The 24,893-nt window shown below is 41.9% G+C and overlaps 1 protein-coding gene across 15 annotated transcripts in view; it reads left to right on the top strand.

Moving 5' to 3' along the window:
- The window catches only part of DOCK9 (dedicator of cytokinesis 9), a 256,309-nt gene that overhangs the window by 120,566 nt on the left and 110,850 nt on the right, over positions 1-24,893 (top strand). For all 15 annotated transcript variants that reach the window (XM_074378467.1, XM_074378465.1, XM_074378460.1 and 12 more), the window contains exons 3-7: positions 15,831-15,920; positions 19,375-19,457; positions 21,349-21,418; positions 23,272-23,367; positions 24,342-24,476. In XM_074378467.1, the coding sequence (XP_074234568.1) occupies positions 15,831-15,920; positions 19,375-19,457; positions 21,349-21,418; positions 23,272-23,367; positions 24,342-24,476 (474 nt within the window). The remainder of the gene's footprint in view (positions 1-15,830; positions 15,921-19,374; positions 19,458-21,348; positions 21,419-23,271; positions 23,368-24,341; positions 24,477-24,893) is intronic.

The following is a 24,893-nucleotide window of genomic DNA, read 5'->3' as shown; positions in this document are numbered from 1 at the left end:
AGGTGATACCATTGGTGTTGACATTCTTAATTGCTGTCATCCATCCACTGAATCTATAGCTGGCTTTCGAGCTCCTTGTATCCTGGCTTGTGGCACAACTCACCAATGTTTGTGCAGTTTCGTAAAGTGATAGAATATGGAAAGGGTAGTGAATAGTTTAAAAAAAAAGATGTTGGGAAGCAATCTATGGATACCATTTATATTTCACAGAAGTTAGACTTTGGTGTCTGATATAAACTAACAGGGCATAGAGTCTGTATGAAGGAAATAAGAAAAGTGTGTCATATTTGTTGGGGGACAAGGAGGGCTGGTGTCGTGGGCAGTTTACCAAAGACAAAGGATGAGAATAGGAAGGAGTTTATTAGGTCACGCTGCCAGAGACAAATAGCAGGCCACACAGACGAGAGGAGCCCGTGTGAGCCCTGAGGGCTGGTTGTTGGGGTCTTTTATAAGGTCAGGTCACAGGGTGCTTGGTTGGCTTGTGCACAAGTCTCTGATTGGTTGCAGGTGAGGTAAGAAGTTTAGGACCCATGAAGGGTGGTTGGGTTTGTGACTCTCTGGTAAGGTGGGCTGAGACAAGCCAGGATGAGCTATTGTGAGACTAGGCATAACCTAGGGCTATTAGTTTGTTAGGGGAAACATGCCCAGTAAAGAATGTACTTTATCTGTTGAGGGATCACAGGCAGACATCTGAGAGCCCAGAAATGGGGGTCGTTAGACTTTGAAGGACATCATTGGCCCCACAATATTCCACTTCTGTGGATATACCCAAAGAATTGAAGGTAGAGACTCAAAGAAAGACTTGTACACCCACATTCCTAACAACATTATTGATGATAGCCAAAAGGTATCATCCATTGATGGGCAAGTGGATAAACAAATTGCTTATATATGTACAATGAACTATTCTTCAGCTTAAAAAAGGAAGGAAATTCTGACATGTGCTACAATATGCATGAACCTTGAGGACATTATGCTAATAGAAACAAGAGTCAAAAAAGGGCAAATATTGTGTGGTTCCACTTATATGAGATACTTAGAATAGTCAAATTTATAGAGATAGAAAGTAGAATGCTGGTTCCCAGGAGATGGAGGAGGGGGAATGGGGAGTTAATTGTTGAATGGGTACAGATTTCCGTCTTGTAAGATGAAGAGTTCTGTGAATGGATGGCGGTGATGGCTGTACCACAATGAGAATGAATGTTCTTACTGCCACTAAATTGTACTCTTAAAAATGATTAAAGTGTTAAATTTTATGTTACGGATATTATACCATAATTAAAAAAAAAAAAGAACAGGTTGTTCTCGGATTTCTATGCTGTACAGATGTGAAATTGCTGTCTTCTTGAAATTGGGGTGAGATGTCAGGGTAGGGAGGGGCTTCTCAGGTGCTCTTCCTGCCGATATTTCACGGTGTTTCATCATCGTCAGATCTCTCGGTAAGAGAATTTAAAAGAAAAGATGGGAAGATGATCAATAATTGGCAATTTTAGAAATTTCACTTTTGGAAATGTTTAAATACGGGAGAATCCTAAAGTGTTCTCAGCATTGTATAGAAAAATGTGGTTAATCCATTTCCCTTTAAGTAACATCCTGATTTTTATTTTTCCTCTGTTTCTTTTCCTCTTCTGCTTACATGAGGCTGATAAAGATCTTACAAACCACTGACTTGAAAAGGAAACCAGGCCCCGCTACTTACAAAGGGCCTGGAAGTATCTCATCTCATTTCCCATCTGTCCTTTTGAAAAGAAAAAAATTTTTTTCACAGTGTTTTGTCTTTGCTTTTTATTATATGCTGCCAAAAAAATAATCTCAGTACTTTGTTCTGGGCTTTTTACTGAAAAGTGTTCTTGTGATAAAATTCCTCAAAATTTTTTTTGGTCAGCAGTCAGTGGTTCAGTTTCCGTGAACATTATGGTTTCTGGGATGTTAGTTCATGTCTAGGATTGAACCTACCTGAAAAACCTGGATAAATAATGTTTCTGAACTGACATTGGCCAGGCTTTCAGGAGATGAGGATTTTAACTCTAGCTCAGGTAATGCCTTTTACAGGAAACAGTGACAGATCATTCTTTTATCAAGTATGTCTTAAAAACAAAAGCTTATTTTTCAGATAACACTGATCAGCTGGGTTGAAGAGTGTATTTATTTAACATATAGTTTATAGTTACACTCTTTGTGTAAAGGGCTCAGCCTCGTGGGATGCTTAAGAGTATAAATGTAAGATATGGTTTCTGCTTTCAAATTGCTCGAAACTTGGAAAAGGCAGTACTGAATTAATATTAATAAGAAGAAGGAGAACGTGGCTAGTATCATGACAAAATTGAGCCCCATGGACATTTATTCTTGGAATATTAAGTTTGAGACAGTGGGACATCCAGGTGCTGAGTCCTTTAGTGGTTGGAAATACAGAAGTCCAGCCACTGGGAGAAGCCAGACTTATTGATCTGGGCTCACCCACTGAAAGGTGAGACAGCAGCCAAAGAGGCCAAAAGCATGAGAGGGTCCCCAAGGGACTGAATCTTGGGGAGCACCTTCAGTTAGGAGGAAGGGAAGTGGGAATCAGAGACAGAAAGTGGGAAAAGGATTGGGAAACTGCAGGGCTCTGGAAGGTGTTGAGAGGAGTTTGAAGAAGGCAGGCAGAAAGAGCAGATGGTCACATGCTCCTGCCCACGAGGTGGGAGAACGGTCCTCAGAGTTGGTAACATTATTTATTACCTGTGATGACAGTTTGTCGTCAAGGCTAATGAAGCAGGGCGGGGGTGGGGGTGCACAGAGGTTAGTGTTAAAGCGTAGCTGACAAGCAATCATTGTGACTCAGAGCAATAACAAGGGTTTTTTTCAAGATTGGGAAAACGAGAATGAGCCAGGAAGGCATGTCTAGGAAAGAGGAAGAGATTGAAGAATGCAAGATACGGGGGTGCAATTTTTAAAGTAAGGCTCTTTAGGGAGGTCTAACAGGATGGAATTAAGGGTCTTTGAGGGAAGAGTTCAGAAAGAACGAGAGATGGTTGTGACTCTGAATGGGAAGGAAAGGATTGGGTATTTGAGAAACTTAGAGGTGGGTTGGACTGAGGGAGCTGATGGCAGATTGGCCCACGGGAAGGGCAGCCTGGGAAAGACTGGGGAGAGTTTGGAAAGCCGGCTCTGGGGAATGGGACGGGGAGCGGTACCAGTAAGAGCCATCAGTCAGCATCCCCCCTGCTGTAACCATGGCCACAGCCCTCCTCCTTCCTTACCTTGGTTAATCCTAGCATGTCTTGCAGATCCTATCCTCACCCCTTCCTGTGTATCCCAAGAGAGTAGCCAGAGTGTTCTTTTTAAAAAGCAAGTTTAAAGGTAGGACAGATGACCTCATGCCTGTGTTCAGAGGCCCTCTGTGAAGTCTTACTGTGCAGTGGTCTTGTTACTGCTGCCTCCCTGATCGCCCGCCCGCGCTCCCTGCTGCAGCCACACTGGCCTCCATGGGGCTTCTGCATCACTCCTGCCCGAGGGAGTTCCCTCTGCCTGATGCGTTCTTCTCCCGCTCTCCCTCCCCTCCTGCAGGCCTCTCTCCAGTTCTTACTTCTCAGCCAGGCCCTTGTCCACCTCCGTGCCCTCCACCACCCCTGGTGTTCCCGTTACCTCTCTTTGTTTTGTTTTTCTCACCATGTCTCTTACTTCTGACATACTCACGTTTGTTATTTATTCACGTGAACTCCAGGAGGGCAGGGATCTCAGTCTTACTCACTGTTGTTTCCCCAGCACACAGCACATGTTGCGCATGGTGGGATTTCAAGAAATACTTGCTGAACGGAAGGGGTGAGTGAGTGAGAAAGAGAGTGAGAACTGGGAGCGGGCTCCTTCCATCTGAGATTTCGATGAAATCAATCTTCTTGGGAATCTCAATAGCTTGAGAGTGGAGGAGAGAAAACAAATGATGGGGGTTCGGGTGGCAAGCGGGTTCGGGTGGCTGCAGTGGCCGATTGCGAGGGACCTGGGCCTCTTAGACTCGCGGCTCCTGGGGGTTCTTCAGAGGTGGTTGTTGGGCGGAGAAGAGGAGACATGAGAGGACCCTGAAGGTGAATGAGCAGAAATGCTTGGTGTGGGGCAGCTGGAGGGGTAGGAGGTGGCACTAGGAGAAGGGGGCATTTTGTGTTTGAGATCCCGCAGGCAGCACAGAGCGTATAAGGTGCATCAACATATTTGACAGAAACTCAGAAAATTAATAGATATAAAAACGTTCAGCTCAACTACCAGGTCTACTGAATTTAAATGCTATATAAACTCAAACTGAAATAAGAAGTAAGTCATAGATATAGCTCGTCACATGACCATTTTGAACATTTAATCTAAGATGGGATGGAGCTTTAGGCCCTTGGAAGATGTATAGTGTAACCTTTCTTGGTAGAATTGCAGTGGGAAAAGAAAGTGATTTAGGAAAATTGGCTATTATTCTTACCTTGACTGTTAACATTTGTTCCTTAATTTGTTTAAAACCTTTTTGCTCAACTCCAGCCTGGGAAGTCTGCCAAGTCAGTATTATGTCATGAGGGTGAAAATTACTTTTGAAAAACAGCTTCTAAATCAGATTCTCAGTCAGCAAACACAGAACTATGCTGAAGAACCATAATTAACTTAGGTGTGTGCCATCCTTTCTAAATGAAGGTGGCCGCCTTGCAGGACAGAAGGAGTGTCCGCTGTAACCAGCGAGCTTCAGCTGCTGTCGTCCCCACAGACCACGGGTGTCCCTCTGGCTCCCCACACCCTGGGAGAAGCAGAGGAGGCCCGCTCTTCAGTGGAGGGCGGCGGAGGCCGAGCTCCGTGGCCTGTGGCTCTAGGGACACGATGGATGTGTGGTCCGTGTTGTACTGGGGAGCTGCGCGTTCACACTGGATGCGGCGTGTGGTGCCCCAGGAGCTGGGTAACTCGGGGAGCTGTGCTGCCTCCTGCAGAGACCATTCACTAGAACCTTGTCAGAGTGATTTCTGTGTTTACATAGCACTTTAGACATGTTCTTCATTTTTCCTCAAGAAGGTCCAGTGAGGGAAGTAGCTTAGCTTAGCTTAGCTTTGCTTTGCTTTGCTTTGCTTTGCTTTTCTTTTCTCGTTTCTTTTCTTTTCTTTTCTCGTTTCTTTTCTTTTCTTTTCTTTTCTTTTCTTTTCTTTTCTCTCTTCTCTTCTTTCCTCTTCTCTTCCCTTCTCTTCCCTTCTCTTCTCTTCTCTTCTCTTCTCTTCTCTTCTCCCACCATAGCAGACACTGTATGACATGATTTTTGTTAGAAATGCCACGCAGTGCTTAAGAAAACTTATAATTGAGTGGGGAGTAGAGATTACCTACATAAATAACTAGATGAAGTAAAACACACACACGTATAAAATATTATCTGCGTAAGTGAATCTAAGATTCTCTTCTTAGGTAGAATAAGAGATACTGAATGAACCGAGTCATCTGTCACTGTTTGTGTGTATCTCCCGTATCAGGTCACATTTCTTTCCTCCCTTCCACCCTTCTTTCTCTCTCTCTCATTCTCTCTCTCTCTTTCTCAAATCTTCTTTGCTTTTTAAAAATAATATTTATCTCACATTTTAAATACATCAGAGAGAATGGTGAGGGTTCTTCAATTGGTAGAATTGGGAAAGTGCAGACCATATTTGTTACCAATGAGAGGTAGGACATTTTTATCAATGTGACTAATGTATATATGTATATATATATATAATGTATGTATCTTAGATTATTAAATACGACTTACAGGCATGGATAGAGGAGGATTTGAACCAAGATATCTTAAGACAGTGTAAGCAGATGGAGATTTATGTTACTACATCTTTAGCTTTCATTAAATGTCATTCTTTATTATAATTTTTTATAACTCTAGGACTATTATTTTCTCCCCAGATAGAAAACAAAATTTCTTTGAGAGTGGCAAACCATAGTTGTTTGGTTCTTATTATAAACCGTAGTTTTTTTTTGAAAGTTCACCTTTGCCTTTGCCAAAGTTTCTAAATAGTGCTTTCTCCTTGGGAAGCACTTAATATGTCCTGAGTAAATGGATGGATTTGGGATCTCAGCACCAGCTGCCTTGAGGTTGTACAAACAGAGCTCAAGGTGGTAGGCCAGCAGAGTAGAAGAGAACAGGAGACGTGTTTGAGCACAAAGCAAAATCCAAAGTCCTCCAAGAAAAAGAAAACCTAGGTTTTGGCCTCAAAATTATCAGGCGCCATTTAACATATTCCTCAGCACACCTCTATGGTTCCTACAGCCTGGAAGTTTCCTGCAGTGTCCATAGTTCCACCTCTTCCTACCAGGGTTGCCCAGCAGAGCCTGGGTACTGCCGAGTGTCCTGCGTGGATTTGGGCAACCTGGCTCAGGAGTGTGTGCACGAGATCCAGCAAGAACAAATTAAGGGAGTTCCGTGAAGTCCCTAGATGTCAGAAATCCTCGAGTCAGGACTGCTTCCTGTTTAGCATTTTATCTGCAAAGCATAACCTCTGCTCCACTATGTTTAAGATAAGACCTAGCACAGCATCCCAGGAGTTGCGATGTTGCTGTGACAAGCCCATCATGGCGGTGGTGCTGGTAACAGACAGAGGAATTTGAGTGAAATTCCCCCTGGTGCATGATTGAAACCTCACAAGTATTGAATGAGTGTGCCTTCCTAAGGCAAGGCCTGAAAGGAACATTCATCAGGCTATGGGAATATATACATAATGGACATGTTTTCACGTGAAGCATATTCAGTATTCACTATGCTAGGTGTTCACACAAAGGCTCACACTATGGTCCTTTTAGTAACTAAAGTTGCATTGTAAAGAAGATGTGGAGAACCATACACAGACAACTAGAAAACGAAAGAAGTCACACTTGCCTACCCCTTCCTCAAGGTTCTGTTATCGAATGGGATGGTAGGTGTTCTTGGCACTAGGGGTAGTGGCATGACCCAGGATGGAGACATCATCTAACTCTAGATTTTAGCTCCAGGTCTATCTGTTACTGTTTGGGTACTTTGTTAAGCGATAAACCTTCCTAAAGCTCACTTTTCTTAACCTGTAATTCAGAGATAATATTTGCCCTAAAATATGGGTTCTCATTAGATGTGTGAGAATCCAAAGAGGTACCACGATTCATGAAGCTCCTCATACACCCTGGCTGATGTTCCCACTCGGCTGGGAGGGAACTGAGTGACTAGGATGCTTATTGGAGCCTTCTTCCTCTCCTCTAGGTAATATGGTTTTATTTTTGAGGATGGTGGTTTTTAGTTGCAGGGTCGTATGATGTGGGGCAGGCTTACTAATGGGGAAGCTGGACCTGCTACTCATCCCCTTAAACGACTGCAAGGCCACTCCTGGTTTTCTGGATATACCTCTGTCCTCATGTTTGCAGTGATACTTAAGAAGTGATTAAAAACAAGTTTCTTTGTAATATCAAACCAAAACAAACATATTCCCCCACCCAAAAATATCTTTTTAAAAACTGAAGTTAATTGATGAGTCTGGTCATTAAGGGTTTGCAACATTTAACTTAATTAGTTATATTTTACTGCATTTGAACAAGCTATTATTAATTTTGGGGCATTGCAAAGGTAGCAGAATGAAATCTTTATGACTCTCAAAGGTCTACTGAAATTTATAAATGAACATATATGACATTTTAGGAAATAGGACATTATACAGTGACAGAGCTACTTGATGTCTCACCAGTTGCTAAGACATTGTCTCATTTGGAACCCCAAGTGATCTTGCAGTGAAATATAACAGTGTCCATTTAAAAATGCCCATCACCCATTCCCTCAAACGCTTATGTTGTGCCAGATGTTATGTAAGGGTGTTAGAGAACAGAAGGGGACCAGCACAGTCTGAGGTTCTTGAGTCCCGTAGGAGATACAGCAAGGTTTTTGAGTCATTTCAGCAGAACTGCACGCGTGCCGTGTGCTGCAGGAGGTCAGGATGAGCAGCTCCACCGCCAGGCAGAGGGCTGGTGCATTAGGGAGCCACAAGTACCCCATGTTCTGGAGAAGGGCAGGAGAGCCAAGAAAAATCAATACCGTTGATCACCAAAGGTCTTAGGTTGTCCTGAGGCATCTGGACTTTCTTCTGGTGGCAGTGAGGGGTCATTGGAAGAATTTCAGCTGAGGCATAATGTGCGAAGCTTTAGAACTATGACCGGCACCTGCGCAGAGAATGGGTAAGACGGATGTGGAGGGAAGGCAGGCACCCCCGTTAGGGAGGGGGCTACACTGAGGTTCACACAAGAGTGCCCTAAATCGGTGCATTGCTGTGGGGACGTACAGCAAGGAGAGTCATTGACGTCACAGGGTGACACTGTTGAGGGAGCAAGGAAAGCCTGGGGCCCTTGCAGGAGCCAGTGAAGAGGAGCTGTCAGAGGCAGAGAGGTGCCCGTTTCTCTGTCCATATCAAGGCTCCTTCCTTGTAATGTTTTAGTAAGTTTTTGGGAGTTGTTTTTTTATTAAATCCCTCCAGAAACCTAAATGGAAATCTTTCTCCAGATCCTTGTTTTGTCCCATGCTTTGTTTGTTTTCTTGATTATTAATGAATCAAACATTGAGAATCCCCAGGAAGCTGCTTCCCTGAAAATGGAATTGTCTGATCTTCAGAGAACACTGTGGGGTCAGCTGCCAAGACATGATCTCTGCAGTGAAATGTGGGGAACGCCCTGTGTGGATTTCAGTTCCAGCCTGGCTTGGGACTGAGTCCTCTCAAAAGTGAGTCATCTGCTTTGAAACAAATGCATTTGCCAGATACTTGGAAAGGTCCCATTACTGTTATACTCAGTGAGTGGTAACAAAGTTCTCAGCATTGTCTAAGTGAGGTTTACTACTGCACTGGATACAAAACATTTAATGTACAGGCATGCATCCAAGGGCACATTTCCAGCAGATTCAAAGGAACCTAGAGACAAAAGGAAGGAGGTGTTGGGAGCCATCTCTCTAGCAAGGACTAGTTGAAAATCCGAGGTAACTTCAGAATGTTGAAGTGGACGCTGTCTGCTTGGCCCAGCTGAGGACAATGAAGGTTCAACTCAGGGCTTATCTTTAGTGAGGAAGATGGGCCAGGCCTGAGAGATGCCTGCCCTAGGGCTCAGGCTTACCCAGGTCACCTGGGCTTTGCTTTCTGGCCCCTCCTGCCCTCGCTCCAAGGTTGCCCTGCTCCTAGTAGATCAGAGTACTCTTTCTCTGACAAGTACATCAAGGCCTCAAAGCTTTGAAGGAATAGCTCTACTAAGTCAGTTGAAACAAACACAAAAATAAGCACAAGTAAGATGCTTTATTTGGAATTACAAATGGGAGGGGTTGGCTGCTAAGCAGAGAGAGTCCGTTTTAGCCTGCGCACAGATGGGAGCTGGCAGCCTCTGAGGCCCGCTGGGCTGCTCCGTCCAGCAGGTCTTCAGTGGGCCTGGGGCCCTCTTCTCTGACTTCAGGCCGTGCCCAGGCCTCAGAGTCCATCTGAGAGTAAGACGGCAGGAGCCTGGGACTCCCCGCTCCCTCTGGCTTGCAGCCGTGCCTGCTGACTGGTTACCTGAGAGGAGCCCTCTTCACCTCCTCTCACTCTGTCTCAGCTCCTGCGCTAAGGACTCGCCTTCCCTCCGAGTTGTTCTGCTTAGGACACCCACAGAGCGGTCTCTTCCTGTTTCTGAGCCCTTACCTCCTCCTGGGCTGCCCACCCATGCTGTTTGTTTTTCTCTTTGAGGGCAGACACCCCCAGCCCTGTGCTCCTTCAAGCAGGAGAGACTGGAGCCGATCTATGCCGATCCACACAGCTTTCTTGGGTTCCAGCCCACCCGCTTCTCTGGGATGCTGTCTCCAGCTCATGGTTCATGAGTCCCAGGGGAAGGGTGGGCCTTTTGTTTCAGTGTCTTATTTAAAGTCCTTTAAATGTGATATTTTAAGCACCCAGTAGATATGCATGCTTCCCACCAGGAATTAAGAGGGTTGTTTTGTTATAGTTTAATGCCTATTGTAAAGTGATGAATAAAAAAATCCAGTTCCATGCTAGTTGAGAGGACTAGAAAAAAAAATGATGACACAAAAGAATGTCTTTGTTAATATTCATGCCTGTATTTACTTAAGTCTTCTAGTGACTCTCCTCCTTTTAATCCAGTTCTTTTCATAAAAACACATTAAAACAATTCCTTTCATTAAAAAGTGGAATAATATAACTATAAATCAAAAAAGATAACAATATTCCTCTTTTTTCTGGACATCTTTTAAGTTTTAGTTTCTCACAGACCATTCTGATAATAAACCATTTGAGAGAGAGCAAGAGAGACTTAGAATTCCATGCTCATAGAACTATGGAATTTTAAACCACAAGGAAACCTAGAGATCCTAGAAAACTCTGAATGTGGAAAGTTAAAACTTTCCTCCACTATTACACCGCTAATTAGAGGCAGAGCTCAGATGAGAACTCAGGTTTCCTGGCTCTCAAGTCAAACCTCTTTCCAAGATCACTTCTCAAATTCTTCCATAGGAAGTTTAATTAAATTATGTGCCCCAAGTTGCTTGTGGTTTGAAACATGAGCTTCTTGGTATCGCAGCTTCAGCGGGGTCAGGGTAGTGGGTTGGCCAGCACTGATGGAGGGAAGACAGAGCCCTGGCCATATGGAGGGCAGTAATTTCCTTAGTAGAGAGGGATTCCATATTGAAGCTAAAGGAACAGGACCTCAGCAGGCCATCAGGGAAGAGCAGTGAGTGATGGAGACAGGCATCAAGAAGTGCCAGGAAGCCCCAGAACTGGGCCCTGATGAGGAAACGTGATCCCTCTGTATGTTCCCCTTACCAGGCGCTGCCTGCCTGGGCTACACACCCCCACATTTCAGATGTGGCTCATAGCCGTCCAAGTGACCCCAGTTTTTGGAGGGAGTCATTTCAACCAAGAGAAGAAAAAATTGTTTTTAAAATTAAAAAGGATCTATTTGTAATTTGTCATTCTAAACTAGACTTGGAGATAGTCAAATTTTACCCTTCCTATTCAGATCTCTGGGCAGCTCTGCATTTCATCCACTCATTCCATTAAAAAAAGTCCCATAAAGATTGGCCTGGGCTCTCAGGTGTCCATGCATCATTATATAAACCCTTTTGGGAGGACTTCACCTTTTCCTCTTCCTTTTGCAACCCTAAGTTTTCCTTTTCAGTTAGTCCTGAAATTTTGTGGAAGTCCTCATAACACTCCTGCCCATACTTGGCCAAGGTTCTTAATGATTTCTTTGTCAAGCACTACCAGTGATATTGACTGAAAATAATTTAGTCTATTATAGTAGCTAGAAGAAGGCTTTTATTTTTAAATGGTATTTTGTACTGTGAGATTTATATCCCAGTGGTTGTCTGAGATGCTAGCTATGTTTAGATTTAATTTTGAGATCTTATCACACTTCACAGTGTGCAGTGTCTTCTTCCCTTACCTCTTGCAAATGTACAGCTTTTTTAGTAGAACGGAAATAATTTATTTCCAGAGTGGGACTGATATTCTTTGAATGTCCATCTTGATGTTGATTTACATAAGGTGGATAAAGACCCATCTTTCAGCAGGAAAATGATTTTAATTGTTAGAAAAGTAGGAAAGAATATCACAACCATGGCAAAGAAAATTAAGCTCATTTTTGAGAAGGGCTTTAGTGTTCATTGTGTATAAATCTCTAGGTATTGACTTGGATTCTGTTAAGCCAGATAATTAAAACTACAGAAATTTAATGTGAATCAATGTGGCTTACTGTAGACTATTACCTGAATGTGACTTTTAAGACATAAAATATATGGAGAAATTGAAATAGAGCATTCACGTATGATATGGTCTTCCCTTGTCAACTTCCATAATGGGCCAGAGAGCTTTTTGAAATAATAGGGAAAAAACTGCAAGTGATGGATGATTATTGGTAAGTTTCTATTTCTATCTCCATTGACTATTTTATTCATTCATTCTTGAAACATTTATTGAGTACTTAGCACTAAGATACAAATAGAAAGATATGTCTTCTGCCCTCAAAGGAACCCACATTCTTGTAGGGGAGAGAAGGATGTGTGCCTGCGGGAGTTTTTGATAATGGAGTCAGATTGGTGAGCTAGCAGATGGGCCCTCATGGGGCATGGTTTATCAGATCACCAAGGTCTAGTTTCATATCTCAGCTTTCAAAGCCCAGAGACTGGGTTTGGGCTGACAGGACCAGAGTCGTTTGGGCCAAGAGGAACTGACTTGTAGCCTCCAACCCCGCAAGAGAACAAATCAGAATACCATTTAATAACATGCATTGAGAACTAGAATTAATAAGCAGACCAGAATACATTCATTGGCTGTATGTTCTCTTAGGAAAGTCTAAATGGGAATCATAATGAACAAGTGGGTTGGTGAGGCTAGACTCAAAGCAAAGGCTGCAAGTGGAAAGACCTTGGCAGTGGGTGCTATCAAACGGTGACTCCTCACTGGAGCCAAGCCCAGGAGTCCCACAGTGGGTCCCAGCCTGATGGATCCCAGCCTTTCCTATTAAATGATGATAAAGACACTGACAAAATTGCTCTGGTCTTACAAGCCCTGTTCTTTCTATTGGCCCATTCTTTCACCAGATGAATTAAAACCATTGACTAGGATATAGGTTGGTGGAGTTTTAGTGGTTTTTTTATTCAAGTTTAGTTAGAGTTCTAGGCAGTTTTTCTTTTGGCATAGGATATGTTTTTTAGTTCTAGGACTTAATGGGTTTATTTTTTCTGTGTATGCAAAGAGCTAACCTCCTCTATTATGTCTTGATTTTGTTTGCTGTTTTAACTTTCTAAGGGTAAGCTTATCCTCACATTTCTCCTCCTTTTTGTATTCGACACAACTTGTGCTCATCCTGTACAATTTGGCTTAAGCATCTTTGCCACAGTGCACATCTTGATGCGCTCTCCTCCCATTGGATTTAGACTCCCCTGCTCGCTCTTCTCATACCAGCCTGTGCTTCTGTGTTCTTTCTGACACTCTTCTGTGTACTTATCACACTCAGGTAATTTATTTCCTCATTTCCCCTGTTATCATACTGTAAACTCCATAAGAAGAGCAGCTACATTTTATCAAACTGGGTATCGCCAGCTGCTTGTTCAGGTGGTAGAAAGTAGGCACCCTGAAAAGGGATGGATGGGTGGGTGAATGGGTGGGTGGTTGGAGTGATATTTATGCTGAGTCCTTAAATGATCAGTAAAATGTCTGGGGGGAAGAGAAGCCGCTGAAGACCACTCTCAAAGTCCAACAGACGTTTTTCTCTCTCTTACTGGAGCACTCTTAGGACATTGACTGAAGAGAAGGGTGAGTGTGGAAACCAGTTTGCAGCTTAGTGTGTCCCCTCAACACCTCTGTCCTAACGTCATACTGTGATTAGTATTTGAAAGACATGAAAATGGCAGTATTCTCCAGTACTTTAATTAGAAGTGTTCCTAGTCTTTTGTAGTCTTGTTGCAGTTTTCTATTGCTGACTAACAAGTCACCTCAAAGCCTAGAAATTTAGGACAATAGTTTATTGTTTCTCATAATTCTGAAATCTGGTTGAGGCTCAGCTGGGTGGTTCTGCTTTACTTGATATCTTCAGGGGCTGGCATATCCAACATGACTTCTTCACTCACATTGTGGTACCTCAGCCAGGATGTCTGGAACCAGCTGGGGGTTTGTGGGGACATCTTTCTATATATGGCCTCTCTCCTTGGACTTTCTCACGTAATGGTGGTCTCAGGGTAGTAGAACTTTTTATATGGTGGTTGTCTTCTAAGAAGGAAGATGCAGAAGCTGCCAGTTCTCTCAAAGGGTAGGTTTGGAACAGACCCAATGTCACTTGCATCTTCTTTTTATTTGTCAAAGCCAGCCTGGATTCAAGGGGAGGGGAAATAGGCTCCACCTCTTGGTATTAGGAACCACAGGCATATCTAGGGAAAGACAGCAGCCATCTATCGAAAAGAGATGATTTAAAACAGATCCAATATTATGTACAACAAGAAATAGACATAGAAATGGCATTTAAGCTAGTTTGTGCTAAAGAAGCATGTCTAAATGACTAGTTTTAGAGAAATGCATTAAGTTTATTTGGATTTATTCTGGTATTGGTGGGTGATTGGTTAAATTATGCCCAGTGCTGTCTTATCTGTTTGAAGTCAAGTCTCTCTTTAATGATTAAAGTTGCTTTCTTTTTTAAAGTGAGAGCATAATGGCACTTTGATCCACAAAAATAAAAAAGATTCATTTCCTATTATTTTTCTCACCTTAAAAGGGTATTTGGGATGGTGTTATGTAATTAAAGTTTCTTGAATTGGGACTTCCACTGGGAAAACTTTGTGATAAATTTTCTTTCTTCCAAATGTTGTGATAGGAAATGGCCTGGAAATGACCCTGATATAGCCCCTATTTCCTGCCCTGAGCCATTTCATGAACGTTTTATAAGTGTGATAATTAGCTTCAAAAACTCTTGATAGACCCAAATAAATCAAGATAAGGACACAGGAAGTGGGGATGGAGAATGTGTCCTTTGAAGTATACACAGACTCTTAGTTCCCCTTTTTATCTGGTATTATATCTGATAGTCTCTTATAATTGATGTGTTACGTTGAAGCTTTTTGAATAGATTATGCCTCCAGTGTTTACTGTCACTCATCTCTATGGCATTTCATGGCACCACGTGTGTAATAAGAGTCATCATTTGTGGCATTCACAAAGAAACCGAGACCTGGGGTTTTGAAAGCCCTCTGGGAGGAGGCTGGATGAATTAATAATTCACCTGTGATGGTCTTTGATAGAGAACATAGTTCTTCTCTTCCTTTAGAATAAGGGAGCCTTATTCTAAAAACAGGATTTCAGATTACTTTCAAAGATGGACACAGTGCAAGCAAAGAGGTGAAGCAAACACAACAGGGAGAAAATATGGGCAGGAAATAAAGTTAAGTTCTTCAAAAATATATGCCCCAGAGTTCTTCATCTGCGCTGGAGGGGGAGGGGCCACAGATTTGACCCAGAGTTTCCTCCAACTAAGGGAAGAAGAGAAGCAGCTGAGACAGATGCTGAGCGATTCCCAGCTTAGCCACTAGCCTGAGGAGCCGATGGGATAGAGTCCTTCAACAAAATGTTTTCTTTCATGCTGTTCTTATAACCATGATCTGTTATAGTATCTGAAGATTACAGTCCATGGGAGAAAAAAATCCAGAACATTCCTCTCTGAAGCCTGAGGCCCAGTTTCCTCATATTGACTCTACAGCGACTTTAATTAGGGTACATGTGCTGCTGCCTGAAGTCACGAGACATTTATTATTTAAAATAAGCATTTAAGCTTCATGAAACAAGAGCATTTCTAACATTATAGGAGGGAAGGGAGCATTCACAATTCATAGATTCAGTCAACGAATAGCGATGAAGGGCCTTCTACGGGTTACACTGGGGCTGTGGCAGTAAGAACAGACGTGAAGAGACGGATGCGGCAATGGTGTCACAACAGTGTGAATGCACTTAATGCCTTTGAGCCGTACACTTAAACATGGTTCAGAGGCTAAATGTTATGTCTGTTTTACAATTGAAAAAAAAAGGCAATTAAGGCAAATAAAAGGCAATATAGTGGGACTAGATCAAGCATGTGGGTGGGGGAGTGTTAGGGACCCTGACGGGGCCTCCTTTCTGCCTGGAGGGCTCCCTGAGCTCCTGGTCTAGAAGGACTCCGGACCCCTTGCCCTGCCTGCCTTTGGAAGTTTAGGGAGCCAGGGAGGTCCCCCATCTCCATGTGTGGCCTCAGGAGGGGAAGCTGCGGGAGAGGCTGCAGGGACTGCCTGCGGAGGCTGGCGCGCCTTTCTGTCTTCACGTAACCAAGTCCTGTCTTGGTGCTTTCCTCTGCAGACAGCCATCCTGAGACGACAAGGGCGGTACAGATGCTCCACCATCCCTGAAAATGCACAGGAGAAAGCCCAGAGCTTATTTGTCACAGAGGTAGTATGTTCCTTCTACATTCACTTACATGGTACTTAAGTTGTTTTTCTCTAATACCTCCCTCCCTTTTTAAGAATTTCAATGATCTTCTCAAGAAAGTGTCACAGAGGTAATCACGTTTTTATGATGGAAGTGAGGATAGAATAACATGAGGTTTTCAGAGTCTGAGGCTTGGACAGAAATGTTAACAGGGGCCAATTCTGATGATAAAACGTGAATTCTACAGGCTTATCTCATAGGCTTAGAATAAGTTGTAAATAAATGCACTGGACACATGGTAGACATTGATGTCATTCCTTTATTTCATTTATATGTTTATACTTATAACTCATCATCAAGACGAGTTCAGTACACATGAAGTACCAGGTAGTAATGAGCAGAGCCTAATTATCCCTGATCAGTGTATGATTATTATTACTTTTGTTTGAACATACAGGTAACAATTGTCTTACTAAGGTGGAAAGAGAAATTACTGCACTGAGATTGCTTGCTCTTTCTTTATTGGGGTGTTTGTTTCTTTCTCCAGCTGTCTTTAGATAGGATGAACTGATTAGTGCTTTAATTTTGTGTCAAGTGCTTCTTCATTTAAAATAGTGGATATTTTGTTCCCATTCTTCTAGTTGATATTTATGAGCTAAATCTGCCCATCAAATTTGCCCACTGTAAGGAGGTTATGCTTTTGTAAGTAAAGACCAATAAAAGTAACAACATTTAGTGTCCATTGAGATTTTTGAAAAATTGAATATACAGTTAAAGTTTTTGAAGTGTGTTCTCTTGCCAGTCTGAAAAGATAACTTCTTGTCTTACCTCCTTTGCCACTCTATTAGTGAAGTTAATGCCAGGCAAATACGGCCAGATAAGTTTACATAGTCTCAAATGTTTATTTTAAAGCAGGACATAGGCAAACTGTCCTGCAGCCAGATTTTGTAAATAAGGTTACATTGTAGCAGGGCCGTACCAGTTCACACCCAAATGCCCCTTGACTATTTCACATGACAACAGCAGACTTGAATGATTACAACAGAGACAATGTGTCCCTCAAAGCTGAAAATACTATCTGAACTTCTGAAGAAAAAAGTTTGTTGATCCCTGTTTTAAGGCACATAGCAGTTTCTTTCTTTCTTTCTTTTTTCTTAATGGAGGTACTGGGGATTTAACCTAGGACCTTGAACATGAGAAGCATGCTCTCTACCACTGAGCTATATACCCTCTCTCCCTTTAAAAAACTTTTTTTTATGTAGCAAAATTTTTAATTACTAATTCAGTTCTCCCAATTGCTTAAAAAATACGATTTTTAAAGGACAACTCTCCATTAAGTTCTGTCGTCGCTGCAGGTTGGGCAATAGCAACTTCATCCTCTGCAGCGGGAGCCAGCAGGACTCCACCCTCTTGGCCCCTTCCACCAGGGCGGGGTGGACCAGCACTTCCTCCCTGTCCTCTCAGCCACAGGAGAATGACCTAATGGCTTGAAAAAAATTTTTTTCAAAAACCTTTCAGTATAACTTCAAAATATTATTGAATTTCAGAAGTTGGAAACGTCAGTCATGAAATCAGCCAGTCAGGTCCCTGTGTTTTTAGAGATACAGTTCCCTAGACCCTGATTTCTGACTGAACCCTTATCGCTTAGACGTTCTACACCCCCAGAGGGGAGGGGGTTGCTTGCCACCTTCTGTGCTTCTGCCTTGGGATTTAGCCCGTGCCTGTCATGTGGGCAGTCAACCATGGCTCATTAAATGAATGAATCTCTGCCTACTTAATGTGGTTAACTATGTTTTTTGCAATCCTCATAATTTAAAATATTTAAACATTGTAATTATCTTTGTTTCCCTTTTTGCCTAAGATGAAAAATCTGTGCATTCAGGTTTCCGTTCATAAATGCACTGATTCTATACAGGTGTATGCTTCTTTATTTATTCTTTAATTGGGCAGGTATGTTTTATACTTTGGTATAGGTTTAATGTCCTGCAAGAGACGTCAGTGGTATGACTTTAGTTGCAAGGCTTGATGAAAACCCAGAACAAAGCAAATAGGAGCATGTCCACAAGCCTGTGTCGTGCAGAGTCCAATCTGACTTTTTTGTGCTTCAGGGATAAAAACCCAAACTTACGGATAGTTCTGGTTAGTTACGGATGGTTTTGGGATGTAATTTTGCACGTGGATGCTTGATGTTCTAAATGTTCCAAAATATGCTCTAAGTTTAAAAATGTTAAAAAAAAAAAGAAGCATTTATAAGAGTAAAATGGTACTTTAAAACATTTGTAATCACATAGTGAAGAAATTGAAAAGTTGTTCGGCTCCCACATCTGACTTTGTTCTTAACCCTCCTCTGCTCTTTATTCCACCGCAGAGGGATAATATAAAAAACTTACACTACCTTTCCTTCACGACCTTGCTGACAGAGTGCTTAGCATAGAGCCTGGTCCAGGGGAAGCACTGGCTGGTGTTGCTGTAGTTATTTTCATGGCCTTGGGATGCAGGGGAATTTGCTTCAGAAAGCCCTGGGGCCTGAAGTATGAAATAGATAAAAAGGCTCACAGTATAAACAATGACGTTAAGTAAGCAGAATAGAGACTTTGTTCATGATGTTCATGAGTCAAGTCAACCTATACAGAAAATCGTTAGCTGATGGCAACTAAGTCAAACACTTCACCTGTTGATTTTGACTCAATCGTATTTGAAGATCTGGTGGATGTGACGTTATAATAATCTTAAGTGCTCAGTGCTTAAGTGCTCAGTGGCTGCTCAGTGGCTCCTCCTGGACAGGAGAATGAAAGACACTGTATGTCGGTCGAGGCTGTCAGGTAGAAAGGTGGTTTAATGCATTCTGTGTAGGTTAGTGTGACATGGAATCCTGGGCGTTGGGATGCCCCATACATTGTACATTCTCCATACACATGCACACGAAGAGGTCACGGTACCACTGAATTGGAACTAAATCTTTCTTCCTAGTTACCTCACACTGTCCCTTATAACTAGCATGGAAATCTAAGGGGACATGTATGTAATGCTGACTAACAGTGCACATTGTAACATTAGTAAATACCATGACAGTGTCTTTAGGTTCAAACTTTCCATTTGCTTTCGTGTTCTTGTAGAAGCCACAAGACTTCTAAGGAGCCAAACGCTTTTAAGGCAGAAACAGCATGTTGTTATGTAAGTGCAGCAAGAGGAGGTGAAGTTTGTCTCCTTGGAACATCTGCTTCTGGATCATGAATGATGGTGTCTTAAAGTGACCCCTCTCCCAAGGGCAGTGTTTCAGCAGTTCTTAAGCTTCATAGGAACCTCTGATGGTGGAATTTCAGGCGTGAAAAGTTTGAGGGGAAAGAATTTTTTTGATGTTTGTGTGGGCGTGAATTCATAAACTTTGTCAAATGTTTGCCAAAAGTCATCACATGTCTTTTTTCTTTTCCTCTTATACTTTATATATTTTTTTACCTTCTCCTCTTCCAAATAGTGCATCAAAACGTATAACTCAGACTGGCATCTTGTGAACTATAAATATGAAGATTACTCAGGAGAGTTTCGACAGCTTCCAAAGTGAGTAAATGATCAGACCACACAAGGTGGGGTTATACACACAGGGGAAGTTCTTTGTACTTGAAATGCCTAGGGAGGTGCATAACTTCACGTGCAGTCAGAGTGATTAGAGAAAATATTTCCAGATTGTTTGTGTGTATATGGTGTAGCTATTGTTTACTGGGTATTTAATAATAGGCCTGAAGCCTGGTACTCTGGGATTGGTGGGTGGTAATAAACACGTGGATAGTTTGTTTATGTTCATGATTCTGCTCAGGGTACCACTGATAAAACACAAACAGGTGAGTTTTTTTTTTTTTCAGTGAGAAATAGAAAACAAAGAAAATATAAGTGTATTTAAATAGAAAAGAAAGAAAATATCAGTGCTGGAGTGTGTTTTATATTAAAAAGAATATTTTGAAGAGACATGAAAAGCATTTTATAGTGAGTAAATTTTATGTTTTAAAAAAAGTACATCAAAGAACAAGCATTTTCCCAAATTTCTGTAACTCTTTTAAAGTATTAACTCATTTCCAAATACACCAAGAGCAAGAGTGTTCAGATTAATTAGTAGTGGTTAAGTGAACCAGGTATAGATAGGCCCTGCCTTGAGACGATATCTGCTCTAAAACGGTACATCCTGAAATGATGAAGTTGGCAAATTTTAGTTCATTATGAAAATTGAAAACAATGAATGATGGATTGTGTTTCAGAAGTAATTGTTGTCAGTGAAAATTTTACTTGGAGCCCTATTAATATATTTTTCTTCGTGTTTGTTGCATCTGTTAAGTTTGAACTGTTTATACTGTTCTCGGTGGACCTAGCTGTTTGTTTTTTCTCTTTGTGTGGTTCAGCCACTCCTTAAAAGTGTTCAGCCAACTTCCCGATTGCCTCGTCTTAAACCTCAGCTGAAAATAGTCCCTTCTAGCATTGTCTTCTCCAGATGAGTGTGCTGCTTAGTTCTGTATTTACCCAGTACTCATTTGGGGACTTAATGCTTCCCACTGGATTGGGTTAACCTGTCTTCGCTATAGTCTTATTCATGCTGTTCTCAGGACTGAAAGAGAACAGACTGAGGATATGGTGTATTCACTGTATGATACACTTTTACTGCTGATAGGTTTTGCCTCTTGGCTTTAATAAGAGTTTGAATTGTGTGATGAGAAGGAGAGGGAGGTCCTCACAGTGATAGATTCTGTAGTCTGCCTGCACCACCTACTTACTCTGTCCCCTGGAAGCCTCAGTTTCCTCATCTGTTAAATGGTCTTAGCACCAGTTCCCACCATCAGAAGGACTAAAGGAGATAACGTATGTAAAGTACACAGCACAGTGCCTAGTGGATAGTAACTGTTTAATAAAGGCTGACTGCTATGGTTATTGTCCTGTTTTTGTTGTTAGTACTATCATCATTAAGACTGTGGTTCCCAATCACTTAATTTTTTTTGTTAATTTTTCTTGAGTAGAGGGGGTAATCAGGTTTATTTATTTATTTGTTTTTAGAGGATGTACTAGGAATTGAACCCAGGACCTCATGTATGCTAAGCATGCACTCTGCCACCTGAGCTATATCCTCCCCCTTTCCAATCACTTTAAATGCAGTGACCTCATTTTAATATTTTCTTACATAAAGTTCATATTAAAAGTTATTCTTCCAAGTCTTTATTTATTAATACATTTTCCCATTTGTAATATACCAAACTCCCAACAAGTTATGCCATCGTTTCTACGTGGCCTTTGGGAGCTCTCCAACTCTTGGATCACCCACTTTGAAAAGCAACATCGTCGATCATTTTTAGCTGCATAGGCCAGCTTTGGATTTGTTGAAAGGCTGGTTCCTCTGATGGGGGAGGAAATGCAGCATCTCTTCATAGATGAGGTAATTATAAAACCAATTTCTTTCTTCTTTTTAAAGCAAAGCGGCCAAGTTGGATAAACTTCCAGTTCATGTCTATGAAGTTGATGAGGAGGTCGACAAAGATGAGGTAGGATGTTTGTCTACGGATTTAAAAATTGAATTAGTTCACAGAGTTAGGAGATTAATTGGAAAATTTCCAACATTTAGCCAAAACAGGAATTGGAATGTTTCTTGAAGCAAGGAAGGAATTTTTTTAAATGTATTGTTTAATTGATTGAAATACGGTCTCTATTTCAACTTGACTGCTTGGCATTGCCTGTTCTTCTGGTCCTGTTTATTTGTTGTGAGGTCATTTTCAAAGACCTGGATAAGATTTGGCTACACTGTTAAAAGATCAAGATTACTTAGACCTAAAGTTTAGGCTTTTTTTTAGCAGGAAACAAACTGGCAACCAGTAGATTTTAAATGACCATTTCTTCTGTGACTGCTCTGAGAGAAGTAGATACTACCCAGGAGCTCTGATTTTAACAAGCCCACTTCCCCTACTATTGGAGAAATGATTATGGCCAGATAAGTGTACAAAGAGAGCTAGGCATTAAGGCGACTGTGTCCACTGAGCAAGGAAAACCTAATAAAAAGTTAGTGCCACCCATCTCTGCGTTTCTTACTCTCCCCTAATCAGTACTGGATGCCTCATTGTGAATTTGGGGTTTTTTCCTTTCTTTCTTTTTTTTTTTGGTCAGCTAAGACATTACACCAACCACTCGAGTGTTAGCAGTGTCCATGGGAGCCAGTTATTTTAGAAACCACTTTAAAAATATTCTGGGAAGAGTAAGTAGTCATTCAAAATGATACAAGATATGAAAAATGAACAAGATATTAAACACTTGATGCTGATTAATAGTAAGAGGAGGATTGATTGAAATACTGCATGTAAGGGCGCACAACAAACTGTAAAATCCTGGACAGTTACTCCTATCATTCCTAATAATAACAACAATAAAACCATCAATATCAAAATCGAGGTGGTCTAAAACAAAGCGTAAGATGGGTCTTTCTGAAGCTGTCTACTTGATTACAGAAGCAAAGATCATAATTAGACTAGTCTTTAGGAGGTCTTGGCTGGGTGACCTGATGCCATGTGGCCCTCTCGTTCCATAGTACCTACGAAGTGTGTGTCGGGCACAGCCTTCCAGGGGCTAAGACATCACAAGGGAGCATCTTAGAGAGTGAGGAAGAGGCCCACTTCAGGGTGTGGTGGAGGATCTGCCACATTGTATATTTGTGTGTGTGTGTGTGTGTGTGTGTGTGTGTGTCTGTTTCATCTGTCTGCTTATTACATGTATAAATATATGCCTAATATATTTTTAGCTGCAGCTGGCAGCCCCATGCCCTTAAACCTAGATCTCAGAGCTGGAGTCAGAACTCAAGGAAACATGTTTCTTCACTTTTCTAGCTGCTTCCCTTCACTTTTCTCTCTCCCCTTTCCTCTCTCCCTGTTGTGTTCTTGCCTTTCTTCCCATCTGTTCTGTTGCCCCAGCGTTTTATCTCTCCTTTCTCTATTGCCTCATATTTCCTTCCTTTCTTATTCACCTTTCCCTGAACTAAGCATCTGGGAAGTTTTCCAAGAATTTGCTTTTGTCCTCCAACTCTAGGGGAGTGTAATGTGAAAACATTTTTCATGAAACCAGGCGAGACCTTACACCTCGAGTGGTCAAGTATAGTATGTACTTTCTGTGGCTCATTAAACACCTAAAAATAAAGGAAAAATTTTGGACCTGATCTAGCTGTACCTTTTAATGGACTGGAGTTTGCAGAAGTTCAGTCCTGCTCCCCTCACTGTACTGCTAAGTGGACTTAGTAGGTGTCTGTGCCAGCTGGTCACTCCAGTCACGTGGGGAGGGGCAGCCTGGCACAACTCCAGTGATTTCCCTTCAGTGACAATGGAAGATTGATTGTGGGGTGTCCCTTCTCTCCTAGGACGCCGCCTCCCTTGGCTCTCAGAAGGGCGGGATCACCAAGCACGGGTGGCTGTACAAAGGCAACATGAACAGTGCGATCAGCGTGACCATGAGGGTAAGGAGGCCCATCACCCTGCCTTCCCCTGAGTGAGCCCTCTTGCTGTAGGTCTTGGGAATGATGCTCAAGAGAAGTGGGCATGCTGTTCTTCCCAACAAAAGAGACATTGTCTAGTTAGATGCCTCCCTGATGACCTACCACTGTGGGTGCAGCCCATGGCTCCACCCCCTCCCCTAGTCACCCTCCGGCCACCAGCATGATGAGATCGTCACTGGGCTGGTGTGAAGACGCGGCCACCCTCACCTTTTTTCTCTGTGTTAACCACAAAAGGGATGCTTAGTACCTCACAGAACATCACTGAGGGGCAACCAAAGTACTTCTGTGGACGTCTTACTGCAACAGAGTCCAGAAAAGCAGAAATCAAGAACTAAAAGGAAAATGGTTAAACTGTAAGGGGGTTGCCAAGAAAAAGTAAAACTAGTGTTAAAAGCCATTTAGAAGAGAAGGAGGACCAGAGAAAGACTGGAATTAATAGTAAAGAGAAAAGAAACAATGGAAGGAGGCAGGATGGACAGAGAGATAAAAATTAAATCAGGGGAAATGCTGACTGTTGCAATCCTGGGGCTGGAAAATCATCCAGTGTCATGAGGTAGGGAATAATTCCTCTTCCGTGTGAGCAAGAAACCCTGGGGATTTGAGTAAGTTTCCATCTTTCTGAGCTGCATCCCAAATTGGAACTTACTGCACCACTTCTGGGTAGTTATGTAAAAATCTCCAATTCTGTGGGCAAAAAAAAAAAATGACCCGTGAATGTTAAGTGAACCAGCTCCTCAGGATTTAAATGCAGTGAAATTATTAGCTGTGATGGAGAGTCCTAACTCACCCAGTTACCTGGGGCATTGGCCAGAATTAGATTTGTTTTGGAGAGAAGTGGAATTGTATTTTACATAAGGGTATAGTTGTGAGTTATTGATAGAGATTGTGGCTCTTTTCAGTTTGAAGCAATAACTGTGTGCGTGTTCTTCTCTCAGTCATTTAAAAGGCGATTTTTCCACCTGATCCAACTTGGCGATGGGTCCTACAATTTGAATTTTTATAAAGATGAAAAGATCTCCAAAGAACCGAAAGGATCGATATTTCTGGATTCCTGTATGGGTGTGGTTCAGGTAAATGCCAATAGACTTTTATTACATCAAGTTTTCTCATTTGTACAAGTGCCATCTACAAATTAGCAGATTTAAGCCAACACTTCAAAACCTGTCAGTGTTTGTGGTAGAAATATAATAGCTGACTCAAAAATGAGTAAAGCCTTGTTTTTCATCATTTTAGAAGATAGTAGGTATAACGTAAAAGCAGAATTACGTTGTAGTGGGCCCAAGTGCTCTGGTGTATGAGTTCTTGTGTTTAAGACCTGGCTGAGGTACTTTTTAACTGTGTGACCCTAGGCTGATTTTTAACTGAAGTTTCTTCATAGGCAGATATTCAGATAATGATAATATGTCCTTAATAGGGTAAGAGGATTGGATGAGTTAACTTGGAAATATTCAGAACAGTTTTTAGCATCTCAGGGATGACTTTTATCA

This window comes from Camelus bactrianus, chromosome 14 (assembly GCF_048773025.1).
Source record: "Camelus bactrianus isolate YW-2024 breed Bactrian camel chromosome 14, ASM4877302v1, whole genome shotgun sequence".
NCBI classification, from domain to species: Eukaryota; Metazoa; Chordata; class Mammalia; order Artiodactyla; family Camelidae; genus Camelus; species Camelus bactrianus.
Note: the sequence above shows the minus strand (reverse complement) of the source record. Positions and strands in the feature narration are given on the sequence as shown.